Raw genomic sequence first — 13,665 nt, 5'->3', positions numbered from 1 at the left:
TTGCTATGGGCTCTTGCCCCAGATCTTTTGTATACCTAGCAACGCCCCTGCTTACTAGGCTATGTTGGTTCATCTTCAGTGGATCACAATTTATTGATCACTGTTTCTTGAGCCCTGTTTGTAGCTCACAAATCCACACAGTCTTTCTGAATGGATAACTGATCTTAAATGTATTTCTTATAAAAAATAAATAAATAAATAAAAAAAACTTCCTCAGGAGCTCTCCTGAAAAATATAGGGGTCCCAATAGATCAAATTTTTTTTTTTTTTTTTGTATTTGTCTTCTGCCCTGCATTGCAGTCTGTTTCTGGTGGGGTGTTTTTTTTTTTTTTTTTTTTTTTTGTTTTTGCTCCTAAAATTCTGATTTCAGAAAAAAATTTGAAAGTTTTTAAACCTTATCGCTAAAATTGTGTATGCTCTACAACATGTAATTCCAAAAGTTAAGTCTCTAGAAGAACCTGCAGCTTTCAATAAAACGCCTGGTGCTTCTGCCATGACAGTCCTCCTCAGTCTTCCCCATAATTTTTTTTTTTTTTTTTTTTTTTTTTTTTTATTTTGGTACTTCCTGTTACTACTTCCCAACTGTACTTCTGTTTTGTCAGGCACGGCCCATTTTTCCACCGTGTGTGTGTGTAAAAAGTGAAGAGTGAAAGAGAAAATCGAATATATCATATTTTAAAATACATTTTTGACCTATTATGCGCCTCTTGCAGTCCGTGTAGAGGAGGGCTGAAGTGCAAGAGAAATATGTAGTACAAGGAGTCATTTAGTTCACGTGCTGACAAGAAGCATGCTCATAGGAGGAGAGAGCAGAGTGACAGATGAGCTCCTCGCCATGCTGCGTGTGTTTTTTTTTTTTTTTTTTTTTTTTTTTTTTTTTTGTTCTCTCCAATGACCATACTGTGTTTTTCTGTAAGGAATCTCAATTGGGGGGGAAAAAATGCTCTTGCTGCGGCTCCAGGTTGTCAAGAGAACAAGCGTATTTTACTCCTGTATGTCCTTACGCCTCATGTATTCATTATTTTGTTTTTAGTGAGTTTGCATCTTGTGTCTTTCCAGGTGGCAGCGGCTGCACTGGCATATGTCGGGATTAATGCCATCATCACCTACAAGCAATATGAGACATTCTTGGGAAACATGTATGTGATGCTTCCATCCGTGATCATTCTATGTGTGGCCGTGTTCATGTTCATCATCGGATGCCTCGGCTTCTGTGCCACCATTCAGGAATCCAGCTGCGGACTGGGATGTGTAAGTACTTGGCCGACCCTCACCAGCCGAATAGTTTGCATCTTACCTTCCCCCTACAGGTGTTTAAAGAAACTAACGTGATTACTTAGGACATTTTTAAAGCGGTAGCAAACCCTGTTTTGACAAAAAAGGGTGCTTTTTCATTATGAAAGACTTGCCTTAAAACTAAGCCCTCTGGTGGCACGCTGTTGCAGAGGTGCCCATCTTCACCCGCTCTTCCTTCTGGGTTTGGGGGACTCTGGCCGTCTTGACTGGCGGAACTGCGATGATGTCACTCCCACAGCTCTGAAGCAGCAGCGGGGGTATGCTGTTCCTGCAGAGTGCATGCACCTGGGACGTCATCGGCTGCTGCTAGCAAGAATATCTCCTAAAAGGTGCAGGTTTAGGAGATGTTCATTTTACCTACAGGTAAGCTTTATTATAAGCTTGCCTGTAGGTAAAAATAAAATGACAGGCTTTACTACCACTTTAAAGTGTGTATCATAGCTCCCAGCTGTCCCTGATTTGGAACAAAGTCCCTCTTTCCTCCTCATTTGTCCCTCATTTTGGTCTGTCTCTCTGTCTCTCTGTCTCTCTGTCTCTCTGTCTCTCTGTCTCTCTGTCTCTCTGTCTCTCTGTCTCTCTGTCTCTCTGTCTCTCTGTCTCTCTGTCTCTCTGTCTCTCTGTCTCTCTGTCTCTCTGTCTCTCTGTCTCTCTGTCTCTCTGTCTCTCTGTCTCTCTGTCTCTCTGTCTCTCTGTCTCTCTGTCTCTCATTTCTAAATTGCTGCATATGTAAATTTCAAAAGCCAATATAAAAGGAATAGCGGTGGTTAAAGCACTGACCACCCCCAACCCCCCCCCCCCCCCAATCACAATATTAAATACAGTAAAACCTTGGTTTGAGAGCGTTTTGTAAGACTTTGTTTGACTTGATATAAAAGTAGCGTCATGTCACAACTGAGTATAAAAGGAGAGGCGCCTCTAAAGGTAGCAATATGGTTACATTTAATGAAGCTACAGCATTTAGTAACATATTGCTGCACTCAGGCCCCTTTCACACTGGGGCGGTTTGCAGGCGTTATTGCGCTAAAAATAGCGCCTGCAAACTGCCCCTAAACAGCCTCCGCTGTTCAGTGTGAAAGCCCGAGGGCTTTCACACTGAAGCGGTGCGCTGGCAGGAGAAGAAAAAATCTCCTGTCAGCCGCATCTTTGGAGCGGTGTATTCACCGCTCCTGCCCATTGAAATCAATGGGACAGCGCGGCTATACCGCGGTAATACCGCGGCTATAGCCGCACTGTACGAGGGGTTTTAACCCTTTTTTCGGCCGCCAGCGGGGGGTTAAAACCACACCGCTAGCTGCCGAATACCGCGGTAAAACGGCGCTAAAAATAGCACTGTTTTACTGCCGATGCCCCCTACCGCCCCAGTGTGAAAGGGGCCTCAGAGGCGCCTCTCTCTCCTCACATTGCTATCTTTTTATATGGACTATAAACTGAAGGACCTATGAATAATTGGTTGCGGAACAAATCATTTGAGTTTCCGTTATTTCTTATGGGGAAATTTGTTTTGATATACAAGTGCTTTGGATGACCAGCATGTTTCCGCAACAAATTATGCTCACAATCCAAGGTTTTACTGTATATAATATATTTAAAAACCTTCTTTTCAATCGATTTTATAATAAGGTTGGCTGCAAAAGTGGAAATGCAATTTAAAATCAAAACAATATTGCGTAGTCTGTAATATCCAACTTTTTTTTTTTTTTCTCTACAGTTCATCACTCTGATATCCATCATATTAGCAGCTGGAGTGGCGTCTCTTGTGTTGGGACTCGTATATAAAGATAAGGTGAGGAATTAAGAGGTTATGCACTGACGTACGAAGACCCGATGTCAGAATTGTTCCATCTGAGACCGTATGTCAGAATGGTTTCATGTAAGCCTGAGCAATTCTGACATTTCAAAATTCTTCCACTTTGGTACTGGTGACCCAACAGGACCATACTGAATCAGGCTTTTTCTTTAAAATGTAGAACAGGGAAGGCATGTCTTCACTTTAATTTTTTTTTTTTTTTTTTTTTATCCCTGTAACTTGATGACAAAGAACTGGGGCAATGGGCTCAGTGTGTTCCTATGCAAAGAATGCCAGCCCTGTCAGCACGCTGTCTGCTAAAGCCTTATTTGCATGGAACCCCTCGTATAGGCGGTTGCATGCCAACAGCAGCAGCAGCGCTGGCCATTGATTTACACAGGGTACAAGTCTCACTGCGGCTGTGCGCACCTCACTTGTGCATAAAGCTGAAGTTTCTCATCCGCAGATTTCTCCAGTCTCCTTTTGACTGAGCCCCTACAACCTGTTCCTATTGGAGAGCTTTCCTTTTGTATTTTCAGGCTAGGACATGGTGCTGACAGATTGTTTCATCCTTTCTCCATTTGATCCAAAACTAGGAGGGGGTGGGGGAGAAGTTTTCAAACTCCAGACTATTCAAGGGGCCCCTAACTGGAATAGTTAATTTATAGCAATTTTAGGATGAATCCAACAAATAGAAGCGGCTAAGGTGCTTGCCAATCCTAGAGAAAATACTGCGCTGGTCTTTAATAATTCCAATAACCTGGACCTCTTTGCATATGGGAAGAATTCTCCCCCTCCCCCCCCCCCCCCCCCCCCCAAGCTCAAGCTTTTTGAGGAAAGTTCATCTGCAGCGACACCTGCTGTTAAAACTGATATTGCAGAATGACCAAACAATCATTACCTCTGGATGGCCTTGCAATCCTTTCTGATCCTCCCCAAGGGGTATTCGGATATGCCCTGGATCAACAATCTCTGGTGGTTTTAAAGTTAATAGCCAGTTATGTTCTGTGCATTTTAGGAATGATTCCAGCATAAAAATCAACAGAGTTGGCTACTACATCTGTAGGACTTCTGTTCAGGGTGATTGCAATGCTCTTGCGTTTTTCTGAGGTGGACGACCTTTGTACTACACCAGTCAATCCTTAAAGTAACCTCTACTGAGGAAAACATTGAGGTTATCATGACTAATCTAAAAGTATTTCGCTAGAATGACTTTTCTGGGTTAGTGTCTGAAAGTAATGTCCTGCCTGTTCCAAATTAGTGACTTTAAGTACTGAAGATCTTGAATCTGATTAACAGCCAGAAAACTAGTATTTACAGCAGGAAAGATTAGCAATGGCACCCCAAACTTCACAGGAAAGTTTTCTATTGGCGTGTATTTCAATCAGAAGCCTCACCAGACAGGGATTCTAATCCTTCGTCACTCTTTCCAAGCTAAAACAAACCATTTTGGTTTGGCATACCTTCTAATGGTGGTTTTGACCAGCATGGAACTCCAGAATGGACATCTCAAACCTGGAGTCTTGCATTAGCCCCATGCACACTGGGTGTTTAGCCCCTGTGGCTCAGATCTTGGTTATTTTTGTGCCCCTGGAAGGCCACAGGTGCACTTTCCAGCCCTGCGTTAAACAAAAAAACTACCTAATGAGCGGCTGAAAAATGCGGTGGCTGGACACTGTACTGAGTAGTATCAACATTTAGGGCCATATATGCCCAGGTGCAAATGGCTGAATTGCAGAATGCTTGTGTTTTGCGCATAAGGGTCTAAACATTGGTGCTTACAGGCCACTGGCAGTGGGCTGGACGATGCACCTGTTTTCTGGCTGCGCCAAAATTGGCACACAACAGCGCTGGGATGAGACACAGGGCGGCTAAATGCCCAGTGTGCATGAGGCCTTAGACTGTATCTGTGAATGGAAAAATATAGTGTGTTTATGTATACAGAACACAAGTGAGGAATACACAAATCTGTGTCTGCAGTGATTCACTGATCTGACTTTCCTTTTTACTCCTAGATTAATCCGGAACTGGAGAAAAACATGGACATCTTTTTCCAGAAGTATGATGGAAAAAATGTGGAAAGTTCCACTGTGGACTTCATCCAAGAGGAGGTAATTCACAAAAGTTCTATTCTAGATTGCATGTGGCTTACATCTTTGTGAAAATTGCTCTATCACCAGAAAGCTTGTTAAACCCCCCCGCCCCCACTCTTTCCCAGGGGATCCTGTGTACATAGCACTTGTCCTCATCTAAACCAGTTCAGGGGTTTCTGTGCTTGCTGTTGGATAGCTTCCCACCTAGCTATGTGACAAATGACAACTGAGTGACAGCTCAGGAGAGGGGTCTTGAAATGCAGTGCAAACAGGGCCTGCACGGCCTTCCTACTCCTAGGTTGCCAGAGGGTGTCGCTTTGGTGTGCTGTCTTTGGGTTGGTGCACACAATCTGGAGCTGCAGCCAGCTATTCAGGGGGGGAGAATGGGAGAGCGTGGAAACGGTCAGCTTTCTCTCTAGTGAATGATTGCACCTGGAGGAAAGGTAGTAGTGTACCAGGCTGTAAGTACCTGGCTTGCGCTGTTGGCTTGTATTTTTATGAATGATGTGCTCTGCTTGAGCTGACACCATTCACAACACCAGCTGACAGTTTCCACTGTGTGTCCTGAATAGCAGGCTGCAGCCCTGGACTCTGTGTATCGGAGAGAGAGGAGACCTGGCACTGCAAAATGGATAGGAGGTAGAGCTCAAAGCTAGCTGTAACCCCCCCCCCCCCCCCCTGAACTTTATTTGAATGACCCTTCTAGACAGCATTTACAAATGCTGTTGAGAAGCTGTCTTTCACAGCACCAGCTGCAGCTGTAAGGCTTCACTAAATTTAGGCAATTCTGGCAAGAGCAGCTGGGAAAAAATGGCAATGGGGCAGGCTACAGCTACAAAGTGTTTTTATTTTTTCCTAATCTTGTCCACAAGAGGTTAAGAATTGGTTTACCTTCCCAATTATGAAAACCCGGGTTTTATCTGCATGAGGTTGAATAATAGAATTTTTAAAGGGCTGTCTGGCAGTTCTGTCACTCTTATTGTACTTGTACTTGATATTGGAATGCACTTGTGAAATCTTTTTTTTTTTTTTTTTTTTTTTTTTTTTTTTTTTTTATTTAAATTTGTTTTTTTTTTTTTTTTTTATTTAAATTTGTTTTTTTTTTCCTCCTTCTGAACAGTTGCAGTGCTGCGGAATAAAGAACTACACCAGCTGGGAGAACACAACCTGGTATAAAACCAATCACACCGTGCCCAAAAGCTGCTGTATGAAGAATGCCACTCAGTGTACAGGAGACCTGAAAGAGCTTAAAAACATCTACAATGAGGTAAGATCCTTGAACAGTGGATTATATATAGAAATCCTATAGAAAGGGGTCAGGGCTTGGTGTGCCTGTGACAGAATGGGGAGTCTATAGGCTTTGCCTGGGATATGACCACCTTCAGTTGGCAGACAAGTTAAATGTTTCCTTTCTTGTGAATGCAGAAGAGATGAGAAGCTGCCAGCCCTATTTCAATTGAGGAAAGGCTACAGGGGCAGATTTTCTAACCCAGTCGACTGCTTCCCTAGACCATAGGTCTCCAAACTTTCTAAACAAAGGGCCAGTTAATAATGTCCTTCAAACTTTGGGGGGGGGGGGGGGGGGGTGGACTGTGCCCATTCGGGCTTAGAAAAGGTCCCAATGTCGGTGGGGGAAAAAACATGCCCCATCTTTGTCAGTGGGAACAATTGTGCCCCATTGTTGGTGTCATTGGGAGGAATTGTAGTATCGATATTCCCATCTTACACTTTCCTGGATGAGGCTTTAAGAGTAACGGGTGCTGCAGCAACAACCGGCTGGAACTGGAAACATCACAGATCAAATGCACCTATATTTGCCAGCACACCATGGATTGTCAAAGATGTCCAAATCTTTATGGAAGTATGATCACATCACAAGACCTAAAACAACAATGTTGGAGCCGTGTGCAGGACCCCTTCATCAGGCATGTGGTGGTCACATGTCTGACGAAGGCGTCCTGTGCGGCTCCAACATTGCATGTCTTCTGTTATGTGATCATACTTTAATAAAGATTTTGGACATCTTTGACAATCCATGGTGTGCTGGCGAATATGTGCATTTGAACTGGGAGGAATTGTGCCCCATCATTGGTGTCATTGAACCCCATTGTTGGCCTCATTGGGAGCAGTGGTGGCTGGTGCTCAAAGATTTTGGGGGGTGCAAACTGAAATATTCAGAAAAAGAAACACAAATGCAGCGCCACTGTGCCCCCACCCACTGTCTGTCCGGCACTTACCCAATCTCGGTGGGGCAGCGGTTGACTGTGGCGAGCTGTGGGACCTTGCAGCAGCAAGCTGTCTCCTCTGCCCCCCCCCCCCCCCCCCCTCCTCCTGATATGCGTCCAATCACCCTGCCTGTCGTTTCAGCAAATCGGGTGATGGGTAACACCCACGCTTCCTAATTGGCAGAGAAGGGGGTCAGGGTTATAACAGCGAATATTCATTTGCTGTTCTAACACTCCTGGGTGAACTGTGAGCGCGATGCTCTGCACTTGCAGTTCACCATTTTTGAAGCCTGTTAGTCTATGGCTCTAATTGGGTGCTTCAAAAATAGACACCCGGCGTCCTAAAAGGGGCTAGACGCCTGAACAGGGGGTGGTGGCGCCCATGGATAGATTCATTATTCATATAGGGGGGTGGCTGGAGAGAGGGGGAGGCCCCCGTGCACCCTTAATGGACACACCGCGACTGATTGGGAGGAATTGTGCCCCTTCACTGATTTTACTGGGGGAAACTATGCCCTATTGGTGGATGAAAGGAAGAAAAGGGCTGCAGTTTGGAGACCACTGCTCTAGACAATACCCAGCTGGTGTTTGGGAGTCCCCCCATATGCTTACCATCCTCTCCTGATCCAACCAAGGAGCCTCATCAAGCAGCTGCCTTCTCTTATTTTTGGATAGATTATCTAGAAAGTCCCATACAGAAAACCGTTCCCAGTCAAATTTTGTTTTGACAGATCCCATTTCTAGAATATTTGTGTGGCCAGCTTTACTTGGAGCAGCCAGATCAGATTTTTATTTTTCCGTTGTGGAGATTCACCTTTTTATTAAGCTGGCCATATATCCATAGATTTCTTTGGTTTAGCCTGCAGGCTTTATGAAAGAAATCTAATAGAATCTTCAATCCATGCTAAACAGCACAGATAGGGGAATCTCCTACTGAGGCTTTTGTATTCTGACAGCCAGAGCTGCCAGCTGTCATAATATCCAAACAGTGACTGGATGCAGGTGCTGATTGGCTGACCATTTGCTGCCCAAGTCCTTGGGTTTTTCAATTGAAGGATGCCATGTGGAGTGATGCCAACAGGGCCACCCATGCAGTGAGGTTCAGCAGGTTTGTTAGGAACTGGATGAAATTCGCTCACTGCATGGCCATCTCTTAAATGGGTCTGATGCCAGGATCTCCCATTTCTTGTCCTGACAGTTTGATTGTGAGCCCTGTGCAGGTCCAGCAGTCTTGCACTATATCAGCACATTTGGTTTGTAGGTTAATTGGCAAATACTAAGTTTGGAGGTAATATTTTTGTGAATTCCTTCTTTGTAAATGCTTTACAAACAGTCATTACAAGTGAACTGAAATTGCCTTGTCTTTGCGTTGTGCCCTGTGCAGCACAATGGGGACGGTGTGAATGAGTCCTTAGAGGGTAGGCAATGTTCAGCACTCTAGTTGTGGTAAAACCACAAATCCTATCCTTTGTCTGCCTCTGGTCACGCCTATAGCTGTCAATCTTTCAATGCCTCCTGGGACTTTTAGTTCCACAACAGTTGGGGGTGACAAGGTTTAACTACTCTCTGATTTTTTTTTTTTTTTTTTTTTTTTTTTTAAGATTTTACTTAGAATATCTGTGAAGATTTCATACCTACCCTACCTAAAAGTCAGTCTGGCCTTAAATGACCACTTTGTGTCCTCCAACCAAGCTGATCATCTCTCCCCAGTTTGAGTCCCTTCTAGGATAATGCCCTACAAATGCTACTGAGTGCTACATGAAGGATATCTTAAGCAGTTAGCCCTGAAGTTTACCTAGCTAACAGCATGTATTGAACAATTGTTTTTCGGATCAATAATGCATTTTTTGTTCTATTTTTCAGGGCTGTGAGGCTAAACTAGAGAACGTGCTACACAAAGTCCTCAGCTTCTCCCTGCTGATCATTCTTGGCTTCGTGATCATTGAGGTAGGTGGACATCCTTATGTCATATTTGTATTTAAAATGGTTACTGAAGAGTGTTGCATGCAATGAAACCGCATGATTTAGCAGAGTTTTTGTTACAAACTCAAGGAACCCTACTATGGAATGTTAGTCCAACCAAAGTTGGGCAGATTATGCCCCCCCCCCCCCCCCCCGCAACCACAGGTTGCTGGAAAGAAAATTAGCTTTCCCCTATCTTACACTATATCGGTGTTGGGAATTCTTACCAGCAAAGCTATTGTGTTTTCTGGGGGGGGGTTGTTGCGGTGCAGGGAGCTGTCCCTACCAGGGGAACAGTGATTATTGCTAGCTGCTATAGCTGCTGGCAGTAATCGCATGCTAAAAATTCAACATGCTGGCTGTACCTAAGTTGCTCGCATCAGCCTGCCAATAGATGGATCGAATCAGTTCAGCAGGGACCGCTGAGATTCGAGCCATCTATGACCAGCTTTACCTATTGGTCCTAGGTGGCATCTGGTGTGCTGAACCAGCCCTTGCTTCCTATGTCTTAGATTTTCTAAGTTGGGCTTTGGATGGCTTCCTGCTGAATCGACTGAAAATCAAGCCTGGGTGGCCCTGCAAACTCAACCAGTAGATTTAAAAATCTACTGAGCTAGTTATTGAGAAATTGTTAGCCGAACAACAACTACATCCGATCAGAAGCTGTCACTATTCGGCAGTGGCCTTGTAATCGGGCAGCAGAGATCTCGCTAATGGAGTCCCTGAGAAATGGGGGACTTTTTTTTTTTTTTTTTTTTTTTTTTTTTTTCTGGTGGTTTTGACTTTTTCATAAAAAAAAAAAATGGCCATTTTTTAAATTGGGTGAAGAAAATTTCAAAAATTAGCCTGCCAAAAATGGGGAAGGGGTGTCAATATGGCTTTTGCTTCTGATTTTCTAGACTTCTCTTACTACTTCTACCTTTTGCAGAACTGTTAGCAAACTAACCATTTACTTTGTTTTACAGCTCATTTGTTTGATCAGCTTGTGCGTGGTCTATCACAAAAGGGACTATCGGGGATATGAGATACTCTAGAGTTGAGGCAAGATACATCTGGAATGCGAACTAACTCTTGGAACATCACATTTGCCTATTTTTGCTATTGTATATATTTGCAATTGTTTAAATCTCCTTTTGGACTTTCCTATAATAAGCTCAGAAGAAGCTGACTATGTACAGTAGTAGACATAACTTTCCAAAATCCCCATTCGGTGCAGCAGGCCTGTTTGGATGCCAGTTTGCTAATCTACTCCATTTACGCCTATTTAATAAAATCTGGCAGAGATCATTGTACATGTGATATAGGGGAGGGGGGGGGGGGGACTCAGTTTATATTGAATTCTGATTGTCTGTGGACTACTGCATGCTGTACATTGCTCATGGCAGTCTACAATAAGCTAATTTGTGTACCTTATATTCGTATAATATTTTTTTGTTAACATTTTTTGTGTAAATATTGTATGTGTGATTCTGAAACTTTTTGGAATAAAAATATGCCACTGAATACAATGTTGCAATGATTTTGGTTTAAGTCATGACTGAAATAAATGGGGCAACTATTTCTGACCCATTTCCTAAAAATATATGCCTGGCTTTTTATACTGGTCCTCTAGTTTTCAGTACTTTAAAGTGGTTGTAAACCTCGGACATGAAATCTGAACCGGGCATATCCCTCTATAGTTTGTACTTGTCTCAATCCAGAGCACTTGCCCTACTTTCACACCTGTGCTTTCGCAGAAAGGCACTACAATTCATTTAACATGGTGCCCTATGGATGTAGTTCACATCTGGGGAGGGGAGAGTTTTTCACATATGAAGGCTATCCGACAACTGCCTGCTCCTCCCCTCTGACAGTTCTTAAATAGGTAAGAGGCAGGGCCACCTGGTGATGTCACCTGGTGGCCCTGCCCCCTTGTGACGTCTTCGACCAGTGCAGTCTTTTTTTCTTTTTTTCTTCTTCCTTTTTTTTTTTTTTTTCCCCCACACATTAGAATGCGGAGTGAAGACAGAACCAGCAACAACCAAGCCTCAACATCAAGTCTCTCCATTTCTCTTGGATTTTAACCAATGAGATGTACCTATTAGACTAACCTAGCAATGACGTATCTTTGTGTATAAAGCATTAGCACCACCCTGGAATAAAGCAGAAGTGTAAGTGCCGGTTCACATAGGGGCGACTTGTCAGGCGACCTAGTCGCCTGACAAGTCGCCTCCCGTTCTGTGCTACGGAACCGTTCTAATAGGAGCGACGCAAGTCGCTCCGACTTAGAAAAAGGTTCCTGTACTACTTTGGGGGCGACTTGGGGCGACTTGCGTAGACTTCTATACAGAAGTCGTTTTGCAAGTCGCCTCAGAAGTCGTTTGCAGGTCGCCTCGCTGAGGCGACCTGCAAGTCGTGCCGCCCCTGTGTGAACCGGCACTAAGAAGTAACCAAGCTGAACGTGTGTAATAGTGTTTACCTCTAGAGTGCATGCACATTCACACTTTCTAATTAGAAACAGCAGCAGATAACCTTGAGCTCAATTGAAGTTCTTATCCTTATCAGCTGGTGCCAAAACCCAGGAGCTACAGTCGAAGGGAGACCTTGAGTGGCTGACCGAGACAGAACAGAGGATTAGAGCTGCCCTAACAGTACAGTAAGCATATTTATTCTTGCCACTGTACGACTTGTCCTGTCTGGGCTAGCTGGTTGATCTTGTTGGCTCTATAAGACTGTTCAAAGAGGGAGGTAACTTATTCTTCGCCTGGGGCTGTTTTAATGACCCTGCCAATGGGTTTCTGTTAACTGTATTTGTTCAGTGTCTGTCCATCCTCAAGGATTGCAACTCAGCAGTCTGAAAGAAAAGTTGCAGGTGTGTGTTTCCTGCCTCAGGTGAGCTGTGGGCCCCTGGCAGGAACCCTGCTACAAACGTCTATAGATGGGTTTGTCAGGTGAGCTGTTTACCCTGAGGGTTATCTCAGCTGCTGGAGCTTCGCGGTGCAAAGGATGACAGGTGTAAAGTCCTGTCATAAATGCCTATGTGTATTAATGTTTGCTATCCATGAGGGTGACTGGGGTTTGATAAAAGTCAAGCAGCCAGATTACAAACTAACAGCCAAGGGATAGGTGCCTGTTAGGTTTTTTCCTTGCAGGGCTACCAGCCCCCATTCTAGGAATTCTTTGATAAGAAAGCAGTGGAAAAGGAATATTAGCCCATTAGTTGTCCGTATTCTCCTCTGAAGCTGTCAGCTGAAACTGCTGTGCAGAAACAGGGAGAGAGAGCAGGGAATGCCAACATGTGATTTTGTGAAGAGGAGAGAAGATGTTGAAATAGTTAAAGTAACGAAGGTTATGTTGCTAAAGAAACAGGGAGGAATCCTGTGTGATAAAGAAAATTGCATAAGGGAAGTTAAGAAAGCTGGCAATTTTATTATGTATTAGAGTTGATGATATGCTGGAACCACTGCGCTATGCAAAAAATTGAAACAGAGGAGGGGAGGGGCAACCCTGCCCCTCCGCCTAACGCCCACTCCCTTCTCACCACTCCAGCCCCAGCACAACCCACTGTGACAACTCCACCCGGAAGCCATCTTAGTGCACCCAGGCCTTCATGTCCTGCCCAGCCCAGTGCATTTCCTGCTGGCGGCCATCTTGGCACACCAGGAAGGCTCAAACATGGCCTATACCCAGTTCTCCCTGTTCTAAACCAGGATGGTTCCTACCACACACCTGTCTTCCCCAATACAGAAACCTTCACAGGCCAGATATGTTAATGGTGGAGAAGCGTCCGAGTGGGAAGACCAACAGGTAACAAGGCCACCCGCTGTTTTAAGAAACTTACTCAGCTGCCTGGAGAGACTTTGATCAGCCTATGCCAAATCAAAGCAGGACATGTCTTTTGGCCGGTGATGCAAGCGGCCTTCAACGATGCCTGCCTGACAAGTGCCACTTCCTACACCTCAGGCGTGGCGTTCAGTGCCCAACTCCGTGACTGGGCAAAGGAGAAATTGGCAGATCAGACCACCACAATCCAAGATAAAGGGGAGTCTGTGGAGAAGTATCATGCTAGACTCATACAGGCCTTTGATCTGAGCTTCTCCCACTATGAAAAGGTGCACACACGTTTCCTGCGTGGGAGAGGATGGGTGCCCTGCTCCAGTCCACTTACTGAGCCACTCCAAGTGGGGACATTTCCTGATTTGCTTGCCAGATTTGTTGTGTCCTCTACATGTCCCTAGAATCTTCTAGGAGCTGATGTGCTGTCCAGACTACAGGCCTCAATCATTTTCACGCCTGAAGGGGGGGTGAAGTTGCATACTCCCCC

The 13,665-nt window shown here is 44.5% G+C and overlaps 1 protein-coding gene across 1 annotated transcript in view; it reads left to right on the top strand.

The window, feature by feature from the left end:
- The window catches only part of LOC141131818 (tetraspanin-36-like), a 29,091-nt gene extending 18,221 nt beyond the window's left edge, over positions 1 to 10,870 (top strand). Inside the window, exons 2-7 of the mRNA XM_073619536.1 lie at positions 1,060 to 1,251; positions 3,005 to 3,079; positions 5,098 to 5,193; positions 6,296 to 6,442; positions 9,264 to 9,347; positions 10,328 to 10,870. Coding sequence (XP_073475637.1) covers positions 1,060 to 1,251; positions 3,005 to 3,079; positions 5,098 to 5,193; positions 6,296 to 6,442; positions 9,264 to 9,347; positions 10,328 to 10,396 — 663 coding nt within the window. The 3' untranslated portion in view covers positions 10,397 to 10,870. The remainder of the gene's footprint in view (positions 1 to 1,059; positions 1,252 to 3,004; positions 3,080 to 5,097; positions 5,194 to 6,295; positions 6,443 to 9,263; positions 9,348 to 10,327) is intronic.
- The last annotated feature ends 2,795 nt before the right edge of the window (positions 10,871 to 13,665 follow it).

The sequence above is a fragment of the Aquarana catesbeiana genome, linkage group LG01, assembly GCF_042186555.1.
Source record: "Aquarana catesbeiana isolate 2022-GZ linkage group LG01, ASM4218655v1, whole genome shotgun sequence".
NCBI classification, from domain to species: domain Eukaryota; kingdom Metazoa; phylum Chordata; class Amphibia; order Anura; family Ranidae; genus Aquarana; species Aquarana catesbeiana.
The sequence above is the reverse complement of the archived record's forward strand: the minus strand, read 5'-3'. Positions and strand labels throughout refer to the sequence as shown.